General features: G+C 20.8%; 4 protein-coding genes across 4 annotated transcripts; all 4 read left to right on the forward strand. All coding sequences in view use genetic code 6, as the record gives it.

The window, feature by feature from the left end:
- Positions 1 to 925: 925 nt before the first annotated feature.
- On the forward strand, positions 926 to 2,835 carry TTHERM_00418260 (papain family cysteine protease; the record flags this gene model as incomplete). Its single annotated transcript, XM_001007287.2, has 2 exons — positions 926 to 1,307; positions 1,691 to 2,835. 2 exons carry the CDS (start codon positions 926 to 928, stop codon positions 2,833 to 2,835), a joined length of 1,527 nt encoding a protein of 508 aa, XP_001007287.2.
- Positions 2,836 to 5,369: 2,534 nt separating this feature from the next.
- Positions 5,370 to 6,532, forward strand: TTHERM_000418249 (papain family cysteine protease; the record flags this gene model as incomplete). Its single annotated transcript, XM_012795402.1, has 3 exons — positions 5,370 to 5,922; positions 6,017 to 6,086; positions 6,154 to 6,532. 3 exons carry the CDS (start codon positions 5,370 to 5,372, stop codon positions 6,530 to 6,532), a joined length of 1,002 nt encoding a protein of 333 aa, XP_012650856.1.
- Positions 6,533 to 7,149: 617 nt separating this feature from the next.
- Positions 7,150 to 8,919, forward strand: TTHERM_00418250 (transmembrane protein, putative; the record flags this gene model as incomplete). Its single annotated transcript, XM_001007286.2, has 2 exons — positions 7,150 to 7,555; positions 7,610 to 8,919. The coding sequence occupies 2 exons, from the start codon at positions 7,150 to 7,152 to the stop codon at positions 8,917 to 8,919; spliced, it is 1,716 nt and encodes a 571-aa protein (XP_001007286.2).
- A 2,842-nt stretch (positions 8,920 to 11,761) lies between these two features.
- TTHERM_00418230 (oxidoreductase, short chain dehydrogenase/reductase family protein) lies at positions 11,762 to 12,865 on the forward strand (the record flags this gene model as incomplete). Its single annotated transcript, XM_001007284.3, has 2 exons — positions 11,762 to 11,963; positions 12,093 to 12,865. The coding sequence occupies 2 exons, from the start codon at positions 11,762 to 11,764 to the stop codon at positions 12,863 to 12,865; spliced, it is 975 nt and encodes a 324-aa protein (XP_001007284.1).
- Between the last annotated feature and the right edge of the window lie 431 nt (positions 12,866 to 13,296).

A 13,296-nucleotide genomic window follows, 5' to 3' on the forward strand; every position in this document is an offset into this window, starting at 1 on the left:
ATTTATGTTATTAAGGTATTAAATTAAAATTTTTGCATTCAAGTGAAATAAGTATCCTGTTTCAAAAATATGTAAACATATAATTTGTTATTTAATTAATTTTATTTTATATTATATCATATATGTTGTTTATTTTCTTATCAAATCTCTTTGTGAATCAACCAATATTTATTTATTTCAAAATATAATTTGTATAATTATTAATTTGTTAATTCTATTAGTAAATATTTACATTTTTTTCTTAGCCTGTTTCAAATATTTTATCCATTTATTAACTAGTTAATTTTTATTTAAAAGTTGAAATATTGTGATCATTTTATATTTTTAGAAAGAATCTTTATCTTTTAAAAAGCCTAAAAGATCAATTATTTACACAATAATCTATATTCGTTTATTTTAATTTATGTAAAATTCTACTTTAACAATATTTATTAGATATCTATATATCTATATATGTATATAAGTATTAAATTGTTCACATTCGTTTCTTGAATTTGTGTAAATTGTAAATTTATTTAAAAAAATAGAATAGGTATATAATTCAAATATGATTGATTGTTTTTGTTTGATTATACACACATAGTAAAATATGGTATTAAACAGATGTTTTAAATTATGTTAAGACTTATTTATATATATGATATCATCAGATATTTTTGTGATGGAGAGAGTGATTTAAGATCTATCTTAAATATAAGCAATACGAATAAATATATATATAACACAAGCCATATGTATGGAGATAGTCTTTTTTAGAGTTAACCATAGATTCGAGATTAAAATAAAGTAATTGATAATTTTTTTTGATAACAATTTGAAGATAAAGTATTAGAAATAGTAAGATAGTATCAAAACAAATAACCAATTTATAAAAAACAATTAAAAAGAGTAATTAATTTTAAAAAATAAACAAAAGTTTAAGAAAATGCACGGCTCTAGCTCAACTAAAACACCAATCATTAAAAATGTCCCTAAGCTTTATTACTTAAAATTTTTATTACTTGCATTAGGATATGGATTTAATGGAACTACTTTTACAGGAATCCCATTCTTATTTTATAGAGGAAAAATGAATTGTATAGATGCGAATAATAATTTATATTCATGCTCGACTGAATAAGCCTGTGCTAATCCATATGGGTTTGTAGAATAAACAGAATACCCTTAAATTGGAAGTATTGTTTCTTTGCTTGATTTATACTGCGAGCGAAGAGTATTGGAAGCCTGGATTCAAACCCTTGGTCAGTTTGGAAAGCTCATAGCTTATGTGATTCTTATCTTTTTTCCAGTTAAAAAATAAATAAAAGGTAATTAGTTAGTTAATTATTAATTTGTAAATTTTAAAGTATTACATAAAAATTTGTGACAATTACTCAGAAAGTTAAATATATTTGATATAAATATGAATACAACCGACTAGACCCAAATTTTTTTTGAAAATTATATAAAATGTAGTTTATTACTATATTAAATAGTGAAGTATTAATAATAATTACAAAATTACTAAACAGAAAACTTCTAAATTTACCATTTGTATTAAATAAATAAAAGAAATAAATAAATAAATATTTTCCATTCTTCATTAACATTTCATAAAGCTTATTTACTTTATTTAAGAAGTGGATACTCTATTTCAATTTTACCATACTTTTATAATTTAACTTATTTTAATGTAAATTTAAATAATTAGAATATGTGATATTTGGAAGCTTCATTATAGTTGGACTAGTACTAATGTCATTAGAATATCTTTAAGAAATTGAAATGTTTTTCATAGCTTTTTTTACCTGGTATCTACTCTTTTCTGTCTTTTATGGATTAATCTACACTCACATTACAGATGTCTATCCTTATATTATCTCAGAGAATGGCTCAGCATATATTAACACTTCTTGGCCTGGAATTATGATAGTCTTTATCGCATATAGTTATTTCTTCGGTACCTGGGAAAATATTCTAATTTAATTCACTGGAATTCCACTTTTTTTAATTGGAGTTAGCAGCTTTGCTCTTAAATTTTACATGGAAAGAAATAGTGAATACATTAATTTTGCTGAATAAGTATAGGAAGAGTAGAAATAACTCTAGTCATAGTAAGAAATTCCTGTAGAGATAAATTAATCCACAATGGAGAAGCTCAAAGAAAATTATTAAGATGTCAAGAATAATAAATAATTAAGAGACAACTTGATGATATGGTCGTTAGGTTGGACATGTAATGGTTTATGCTATTTTGGATGCTATTTCTAATTAAATACATTACAAGGTAATTTGTATTTAAATAACCTTATGTCAACATTGTTCGAAGTATTAGCAAGTGTGATGGCTGTAATTATTGTAATGAGAATGAATCTCAAAAATGTTATAGTCACTACATACTTTATAATAGGATTCTCATTTACATCTTGTATATTTGTTAGTAATGACTTTAGCTAAAATCCTTCATTTTCGTCTCTTATCATCAACTTATCTCCTGTAGTTATAGCTAAAGTTAGTTATGAAATAATGTGGACTGTTTTAATTAAATACTAAAATACAGTCTTTGCAACAAAATATCATTAAATTTAATTTTCTTTCTCTAATATGGTAGCTATGATTGCCTGTAATGCTATACCTTTCTACAAATATTTTATGGAGTAGTTGAATTTAAGTCCTTTCATAGGTTACGGTCTATTTTGTTTAGCTGCTTCTTATTTCTCTACTTAATTTATTGAAATTTAAAGTGGTAGTTAACAAGAACCTCTTAAAGAACCACTAAAAAAAGAAGAATTTTAAAACATTGAATTAGATGAAATATATGAAATGGATTAAAAGTTATCTAAAATTTAGATATGAAAGAAAGCAAATAAATAAATATACATTAGTTAGATAGATAGAGAAATGAATAAATATATTAATTTCATTGCTTTGTGACTACTTTGCATTTTAAAATTATTACTTTTTGATTAAAATACTTGTTAAAAAATAACTCAAATAAAAATCTTTTGCTTGTAATAATAGTTTATTTAAAGAATTGCTTTTATATAAGAAAAATAGATAATTAGAGACAAATTTGATTTAACTTATCTATATTTTAAATATTTCATTTAGTCTAGAAAAATATATTTATCTATTTTAATATTTATTAGCAATTTTGATATTTCATTAAAGCTATTATTTATTTATTTGATTATTTAAATAATTAAAACTTCTATTTAGTTTATATTTTCCCTATTAATTATTGTGACTATTACAAATTTATAATTATTATATACAAAATATTTTGATTACACTTAAAATATCTTAAATTATTCAATTAAGCTAAGAATGAGATTCTACTTTTTCTTTTTTATTAAATTTTTATTTTTTTATCTAAATAGGTATCTAAAAAGAAATTTTACTTTTCATTTCTTAAATCATTTTAATATTGATTGCATGTTGAACTTAGATAAAATAAATAAAATTTATATTATTTTAAAATATTTATTTTTATTTATTTATTAATTTAAATTTGAAAAAAAAATTCTTAATTTTTTAAAAATACTATATATAATTTGAATATAAATATTTTTAATAAACAAGAATTTCAAAAAGTTTTAATATTTTTTTAATAAAAATGAGTTAATAATAAGTAATTTATTTAATTTTTTAGAATATTTTATTTTAAATTGATAGAAAATAAGTTTAAAACTATAATTTTAATTGATTGAAATAATTATTTCAAATGTTTTTGAGGAAGTAAAATTTTTGTTATTTAAAATAAAAAAATTCTTCTTCTTTATTCAATTATTTTAACTACTTTAGTATTTTATTTCTGTTTAGAAATTTATTACATATGAGGATTGCTAATATCAAAAAGACGTCATATTTATTGTTAAATTCATATAATTTACATCAAAATGTCTTTTGAATTGTTTAAATATTATCTTATCATCTTTTAATCAATTTTATAATTTAATATGTAATTTTAATTATAAAAAATATGTAAACAAACAAAAAAGAAATTAATTGCTTCACAAAAAAATAATGATTTAATTAAATATTATTGACTTTAACTATTATTCTTTTATACATAGAGTTTTAATAATGTGTCATATTAAAATTAAATACTTTAATTTAAGAAGTAACAAAGATTAAATTGCATACAAAAGTGATATCTTTAAAGAAATATTATTCAATTTAAGCTTTAAAATTTAAAATACATTATTTATAAGTAAAATATTTATTTAACCTTTTAATTTCAAATAATATTTTAAAAAAGTTGAAGATATAGATAGATACTAAAAATGATTTAAAATTATTCTATTATTTAATTTAAATTTAATTTATTAATTTTTAATTTTGAACTTATTAAATTACAAATTAGAATTAAAACAAATCAAAGATTATTTTAAGAAAACATTTCAAAAATTTTTTTAAAGTATTTAAATTAATTTTTAGGAACTAAAATCATTTTAAAGAACTTCTTTAAATAAACGACTTTTATTTTTTAAAAATAATTGAAAATGTAAATTAGAATCAAATTTGATTAAAATTTACTCAGCCCTGATACGTATTATTAAATTTATTACTTAATAAATACTTAGATGAGGTATTTTTTGATTCTACATTAATAACATCAAAATTAATAAATAAAGTTGTAAAATTTGATCAACAAAAATAAAATCCCTAAATTATTTAAAGAATATCTTTTTTCAAAAATAATTTGCATATTTAGCTTGCTAGAATGATATTAGTTTTAAAGATGTTAAGCACATCATGCATAAAACAATAATTTTTTAATATCTAACTTTACTAGAAAAAGAAATATAATTTATCTAATCCATATATATTTGCTATAAAGTATATATTAAATACCTATTATTTATTTTTTAATATTTAAATTAATTGATTGATTTCTTTATTTTTTAAATTTTAATCTTTGAAATAAATAAATAAAGCTTATAAATTTATACTTACAGTCCTCTCTGCACTTTGTTTTTGAAGGTTATGAAACTATTTTTTAACCAATAATTTTGCTTTTTAAGAAAAATATAAAATTTTAATAATAAATTTTAACTAAAAAATATTTTTTTAACAATTATTCAATTAAAAATAAAGAATTTTCAAAAAAGTGAGTTTTGATGTTTTCACAAGCATTTTTTCTTATAGAAAACTTATTTTTCGTATTTTATAATATTTGTTTCTCTAATTTCTGATTAATAGGGAGCAGAAAAGCATAAATAAAATATTATTAGGAAGTATTGCAATATATTAATAAGTATAATATTAAATTTACATATTTATCTGATAAATTCTTAAACAAAGAAGCTTAATATTTGATAATTTTGGAAATCAAGATGTTAATATAATTTAATAAAACTTTAAAAATCTAATAACACTCAAAACAAATGAAGCTTTTGGTTTCTTCTCTAATTTTAATTGCCTTGAGTCTTTCTGCTTTGACTTTCTTAGCTTTAGAAAGACCTAGTAATGAGCTTGGAGATATGTAGAATGTTGCTATGATGTTTTTAAAATACTTACAAAGATATAAAATGCATATAATAAATCCTAAGGAATATATGTACAGGCTTAATATTTTTGCTAAAAATCTTTAAAACATTAAAAATCATAACTAAATTTCTAATAAACCTTATATTGAAGGGATCAACTAATTTACTCATCTAACTGAAGAAGAATTCGAGTAAACCTACCTAACACTTCAAATACCTGCTTCTAAACAATATAAAACCTAAGAATTTTTAGGAGACGAAGTTCCTTCATCTATCGATTGGAGAGATTTAAATGCTGTTACTCCAGTCAAGAATTAAGGTTCTTGTGGTTCAGGTTATGCATTCTCAACTACAGGTGCTTTAGAAGGAATTCATAAAATATCAGGAAAAGATTGGAAAGGATTTTCAGAATAACAAATAATTGATTGTTCTAGAAAATAAGGAAATTCGGGTAAAATAAATTTTAATAAAATAAATAACCTTTTAATTTATAATTTTAAATTCTAGTTTTTTAATAAATTTTAATTATTTTATTTTAATTAAAGGTTGTCATGGAGGTTTTATGGAAAACGCTTTTGATTTTGTCATTGAAAATGGAATTTTATAGGAAAATGAGTAATTAATTTATTTATTTTATTATAAAATGATAATTTTACTTATTTACAATAAAAAACAAAAACAGTTATCCTTATGAAGGTCATGCAAACTTTAAGTGCAAAAAGAATAATTCTAATCAATAAAGTTATAAAATATAAGGCTATTACAATATAAATAAATATGATTGTAGAGGCCTTTAATAAGCTGTTGCTTAATAACCTGTCTCAGTTGCTATTGATGGTAAATTTTTGTAAAGATATCATTCTGGAATAATTGGAGACTGTGGTAGTAGTGTGAATCTAAACCATGGAGTTTTAATAGTTGGATATACTGAAGATTTCTTCATAGTAAAAAACTCTTGGGGTACAAACTGGGGTGAAGATGGTTACTTCAGAATCACTAAAACAAATACATGTGGCATTTGCGAAGCAGCTTCTTATCCATATTCAATAAACTATTAATGAATGAATAAATTAAATAAATAAATAAAATTATATTCTCTCATAAAAAATTTCACTGTATAATTAAATGATGTATATAATATTTGTAAGTATTTTATAATAAACTACTAACTTAACTACTTTTTAAAAACTGTTAAATTTATTTTTTACTTATTTTTTTACAAAATTTATGCATTTGCATTTAATTGAATAAAAATAAGCTCAAGAAAGAATATTTATTTGTATTTAGATTACCAAACAACAAATATAAATTTTACATAAAAATTACTAAATTTAAAATATTAAATGCTTTTTTTAAATTTACAATTCAGATTATAAATAAATAGATAATAAAATAATCAATATAAAAAATTAAAATTTTTATATAAGCTAAAATAACAATTACCACTTCATTAAGATAAAACAATTTTTAAAAAATAGAATTTATTTTTTCGTAAATAGATTAATCTTAAAATAATCTAAAACGACAATAATTTATAATAATAATTAAATTTTGATGATTCATAATCAATAAACAGATGAATTTTGATATAATTTTGTTTATTAACTTATTTTTAAGATTAATTGATTAATTGGTTTATATTAAAACTTGCTTATAAATTAAATATAGGGAATTAAGTATGTAGCAACAAGTTGATTAGGCAGTATAAAATAGTGAAGCCTAAATAAAAGATGGATTTTTATAAAATAATAAATTTATGATTAAATACATATTATTAATGTTTACATTTTGCTTAAACGCAGTTTAATTTACTAGCATTCCTATACTTTTTTATCGCTCTAAACTTAATTGTTTGAACTCAGAAGGTAAAGAATATGAATGCTCTCTTGAATAAGCTTGTTAGAATTCTAATGGGTATGTTGAAAAATCTGAATATCCATAAATATATAATATTACAATGCAGTTAAATTTATATTGTGATAGAGAAATTATAGAGGCATGGATTTTTTCAATAGCCAACTTTGGAAGAATTGCTGCATGTATAATCTTAATATTAACGCCGCATTTTAAAAAGGAAAATAGAGGTATTCCATTTATTTAAATAAATTTTAGATAATTTAAAATATCTTTTTAAATAGAAACGTTTATTAATATGACTTCTGTTGTGACAGGATTAGCTCTCTTATCTCTTTACTTAGCTCATTCAACATTTATGTTTATTTTTGGATTATTTACATGGTATCTCTCTTCTTCTTTTCTTTATGGATTGGTTTTTGTTCATTTATGGGAGTATTTTCCCGAATCTTATTAAAAATATGGAGCCGCTATACTTAATAACTCATGTCCTTTTATGATGGTCATATTTCTAATCTTTAGTTATTATTATGGGTCTTGGAAAAATACATTGATTCATTTCACAGGAATTCCCTTACTTATTATTGGATTATTAAGTATTTACTTGTAAGCTAAATTAACTATTAGCTCACCAAACTCTACCCAACAAATAGATATGTAATATAGAATTTTTGAAAACTAGCAGGAAAGTGAATAAAAAGATAATGATTTGTAATTTCAAGATAGTTAACAATCTAGCCCAAATCAAGAAATAAAATAAATAAATCTATAATAGCATAAAAAATATACAGATGATGAAAGTTAAGGAGAAACGTCTTCAACTAGCGAAAAACCTACATAAGACTAAGTATCAGGCTAAGAAATACAAAATTTTAATGAAATTACAAGCTAAGCTGATAATAACTTATAAACGAACTCTAAAATAATGGTTATAATTGAGAATTATTTTCCATTTTTAAATAGAGGAACAGTATTAAGGAAGAATTTTTATATTTGGACTCTATGCTTATCAAGTTATGTTGCTAATTACTATGGAGTCTGCTTTTTATTGAATTCACTTCATGGAAATTTGTATTTCAATTGCTTGCTTTCTACAATTTTTGAATTATTTTCAAACTTTATTGCAACTGCTTTAGTAGTAAAATATAATAACTCTATCAAAACGCTGTTAATTGTAACACAATTTATTACAGGTGTTGCTTTTGTCTCAGCTTTCTTTATTTCTGATACTAAAGATTCTGTTGTAAACTCATATCAAGATAAAGAAATGTAATTCACAGATATTATGCTCTTAATTTTATATCTATCTCCTATTATTATAGCAAAGATATCATTTGAAATAACTCCTTCGTTGCTCTTTACTTATCAAAAGACAGTAATACCAGTAGCATATTAATAGTAATAATACTCCTGCTCTAGTATTTTCACTATGATTGTTTCAAATGTTATCCCATTTTACAAATACTTTCTGATACAAATGGGAATTAATCCTTTTATAGGATTTGGAGTCTTTACTTTATTTTCAGCCTATTAATCAAAGAATTTTATGGCAATCACAAATAATGAAAATTAAAAAAATAACACTGTAAAATGATGAATCTATTTATTTTAAATATATATTTTTAGAAATAAACTCTGTATCTAACTAAATAGATTAATATTCCATAGGTAAAATTCAATAACAAATAATTATTTTTAAAGATTAAATTTATCTATAAAAGTCAAATAAATTTTTTAATTTTTTAAAGACTTGTATGTTACCTAATTACCTAAATTTACTCATTTTATAATAAATTTCAAAAATCAAAGTTGTTCTAGTCATTAAAATCAATGAATAACTAAGATTTTTGAATGATCATTGATTAATTCTTTTATTACTTTATCAAAAATAAAATTTTTAAGATTTATCATAAAAAGGGAATTTTAAATTTAGTACGATTTATTTATTCAGTGTCTATATAATTATTTTTTTAATATTATAATATTAAATAAATTCTAATATTACTATATTATTTATAATATATTTACCCAAATTTTCTAAAGCAAATGATAATTAAGTAAAGTAACTGTCAATTTTCATTCATCCATCCCCTTGAAGTTTTAAGTATATTTTTATTATTTTGAATACTATTTTATGTATAAAAATTAAGGAGGGAAAACAGGTAAAAATTCATGAGATTTGACAGTATAAATAAATTTTTAAATTACATTAATTAATTTAAGAAATAAAATACATCGATTTAGTCTAAAAATATTTGAAGAAAGAGTTAATTATAAAATTTTAAATCTTTATCTTAAAATGGGAAAAATATATATTTAGACTTAGAAAATAAAAAATATCAACTTTAAAGTTTACATATGTTTTTATTTATCATTATTAATATTTTAATATCCTATTAGCAAGTGTATGTATTTAAAAATAATTATGTTCTTGACAAACTCTGAAAGGTTACAAGTTTTTTAAAGGGTATTTTCATTAAAAGATTAAATTAAACAGTAAGTAAATCTATCAAGCTAAATTTTTTAGTTAAAAATGAATATTTTTTTTATGATCAAAATGAAAATAAATTTCTGCATTATGAAGTGAGTAATTATTTTAAAAATGAAAAATCTTTTACTTTCAAAAATATAAAAAATTGAAATAAATTCTAAATTTAACTCTATTAAATTATGCTTGAAAAGTCTTTTTTAGACGAATTAATTTTTCTATCTTATATTTTATCAAATCCTGAGAAAACATTACTTTTAATAAAATAAAAGAAATAGTGATTCTCTAGTGAATTAATAACCTAATTTTTTTAAACGAAAAGGCAGAAGAACAAATAAGATAATAAAATATATTATTATTTATAACATATTATGTTTATAAAATAAAAATTATTATAGAATACCAGTTAAAATATTTAAAAATTTTGATTATACTAATACTATTTATTATGAGTTGGTGAGTTAGTAACCCTAAAAAAAGTTAAGTGATATATCTAAACACTTAACAATATTGAATTTGTTTTTAAAGAGATTAAGAGCTTTATAACCATAAAAAATTCACTCAGTTAATCAAATAATTATTTAAATAAAATATTGGAATCTAAAAACATAACAAAATAAATAAGTTAATAAGTAAATAATTGTTGACAAATGGAACCTAATCCTTCTGCCGTTGTCTTAATTATTGGAGCTGTACTAATGACTCTTACTGCTTTCTTATTATTGAGAGTTCCTGTTCTTCCTGAATCAGAATGATTATATTTAAATATAAATACCAAACATATTATGTACATTTTACTTAACAAAAAAGTTCTGTAAAATTTACCATCATCATTAAGATTGAATGCATAACAAATAATAAATCAGACTATATATATATAAGTAACATAAAAAAGTTTATTAAAATTAAATGAACTCTTGTGTTTTGCATGTGATAGTTTTATAAATTTTCATTAATTTTGTAACAAATTCTATTTTAGCAAAATATTGAGTGGACTGACATAGTTTATTATCAAAAATTTACTAATTTCTTCTCTACTTTTTGTTCAAAAATAAAATTTCTTTCCTTTATGTTTTTAATAAGATTGCCTAATTAAAAGTAAAGCAATTTAAGATTATAATTATTAAAAAATAGTAATCCATAAATGAATAAATTGAGAAAACACAAATTAATTCGTATTTATTTAGAATTAACATTTATTAAATATGTATTTTCACAAAAGATTTAATAGTAAAATGAAATTTTCTAGATATTTGCTAAATAATAATTAAAAAGTGAATAGCATTAACATTTCTATTTTATTTAAATATTCTCCTTATAAAAATAGCATATATTCTTATGATTATAATTTAGTATGTATTTATTATTTGATTTATAAAAAATGTTAATTATTTGTTCTTGTATTTTTGATAATAATTTGATCTAAATAAGCTAAGAATAATATAAATCTTTTTATGAAAGAAGTATTTCTTATTGATAGAAAAAATTTAATAAATTCCCTGCTTGTTTGTGTAAATCATTTAAGGTATACAAATTTTAATTCTGAGTTAGGTTACATCATTAAATTTAGATTTTAGATAATTAATAGCAAAATGAAAATCTATCTTTTTTATACGAAATTAAGATTTATATAGATTTAATTTACAAAACAATTTTTTACTTTTGAAAGTGTTAACTTTTTTTTTACCATATTTGATAAAATATTAGAGCTAATATTTAAAATAAAAAAATAAATTACTAATTTTAATAAGATAAAAAATTAATCTATTTCTAAGTAATTAAGAAAATAAACAAGTAACTAATATTTATAAGCTGTATTCAAATATCTATGCTTTCTTTGTTGTTTAATTTTTGATTTCTATAAACAAGACAAATTCTGCGAAAATATATCTTTAAAACATATTTTAATTAAAAGAAAAATAGTGTATCTTTATTTGTATTTTTAGATATGGATATTGTTAGGTAAATTATAAACAACGAAGGAACAAGTAAAGTAAAGCTCTTTATATACTTGGTTGGTTTGTTGTATGTTTTAAATAAATCCAAGTAGTTGACTCTCTTTCTCTTCAAAGTTTTCTTAAGAAAACAAAAAAATTTTGCTAAGAGATATGGAGAAGGTTCTTATGCTTTTATTACTGGATCATCCGATGGTAAATATTATTTATTGATTGGACTTTTACTATTTTTAAAATGAGATTAAAAAGTTACAGTTGAAAATGGAATATTTTTTCAAGTACATTTGTACAACAAAGTTAACATAACTTTTATTTTTTGAAAAGGTATTGGCAAATAATTTGCAATTGAGATGATTAAGAATAATATGGGCGTTGTCCTTGTAGCAAGAAACAAAGAAAAATTAGAATCTGTTAAGGAAGAATTACTTGCAATTAAATCAGATGCTAAAATTCATATTGTAGTTGCTGACTTTAAAAATTCTAACAATCCTGAATTTTTTAAGAGTATTATGGATTAAGTTAAGGGTTTAGATATCTCAATTTTAATAAATAATGTTGGTATGGATTATTTCAATCATTTTGATAAAATTGATGATACAACTATCCTTGATCACATTAAAGTTAACTGCTTACCTATGACTTTCTTGTGTCGCCATTTTATTCCTCTATTTAAGGAGCGTTTGGCAAAGCAAAAAAAGAAATCAGCAATTTTAAATGTTGGTTCCTTCGCTGGCGTTTTACCATGTATTTACTTCAATGTCTATGGAGCAACAAAAGCTTATGTAAATGTCTTTACTCGCACATTAGTTTCTGAATTCCCTGAAATAGATATTATGTGCTTAAATCCTAGTGAAGTTAGCACTCCTATGATTGGTAACAGACCTCCTGATGTTATGACTATCACTAGTAACTCTTGTGCTAGATGGGCCCTCAAAGATCTTGGATATGAAAGTGTTACTGCTGGACACTGGAATCACAAAATCTAAACTGAGCTTTACCTTTCAATCCCTTATTTTATTTACAACTATATTAACAAAAACTTTGTTGCTCCTGAATGGTTCAAAGAAAGAGAACAATTCTACAATAAAAGAAAGTGAATAAAATAAATTTTAAATATTTAATATTTCATTCATTACATAAATAAGTAGTTTTCATATCAAATAAAAAGTAATATAAATAAACAAGTAATCAATCAAATAATAATTAATTTTAAAAATTGATTTATTTTATTAATTTATTTATTTATTATTCATAAATATATATAATAGATTACATTTTCTTTAATATTTTAATCTAATAAAATTATGAACATTTTTCACTAACAAAATTTTAAAGAAATTTTTCTTAGTTTGATTAAAATATATTTTATTAATTTTGAAATTTACATTTATTAATATATTAAAAATATACTTTAATGTAAAAATGAAATCTGTTTATTAAAATAAATTAGTTTCAAAATTTTTTAACTAAGATGGAAATATTAGATTTATATACAGGACAGGCTACATATTATTGATAATTACAAGTA

This window comes from Tetrahymena thermophila, assembly GCF_000189635.1.
Source record: "Tetrahymena thermophila SB210 genomic scaffold scf_8254814, whole genome shotgun sequence".
In the NCBI taxonomy this organism is placed as follows: Eukaryota; Ciliophora; class Oligohymenophorea; order Hymenostomatida; family Tetrahymenidae; genus Tetrahymena; species Tetrahymena thermophila.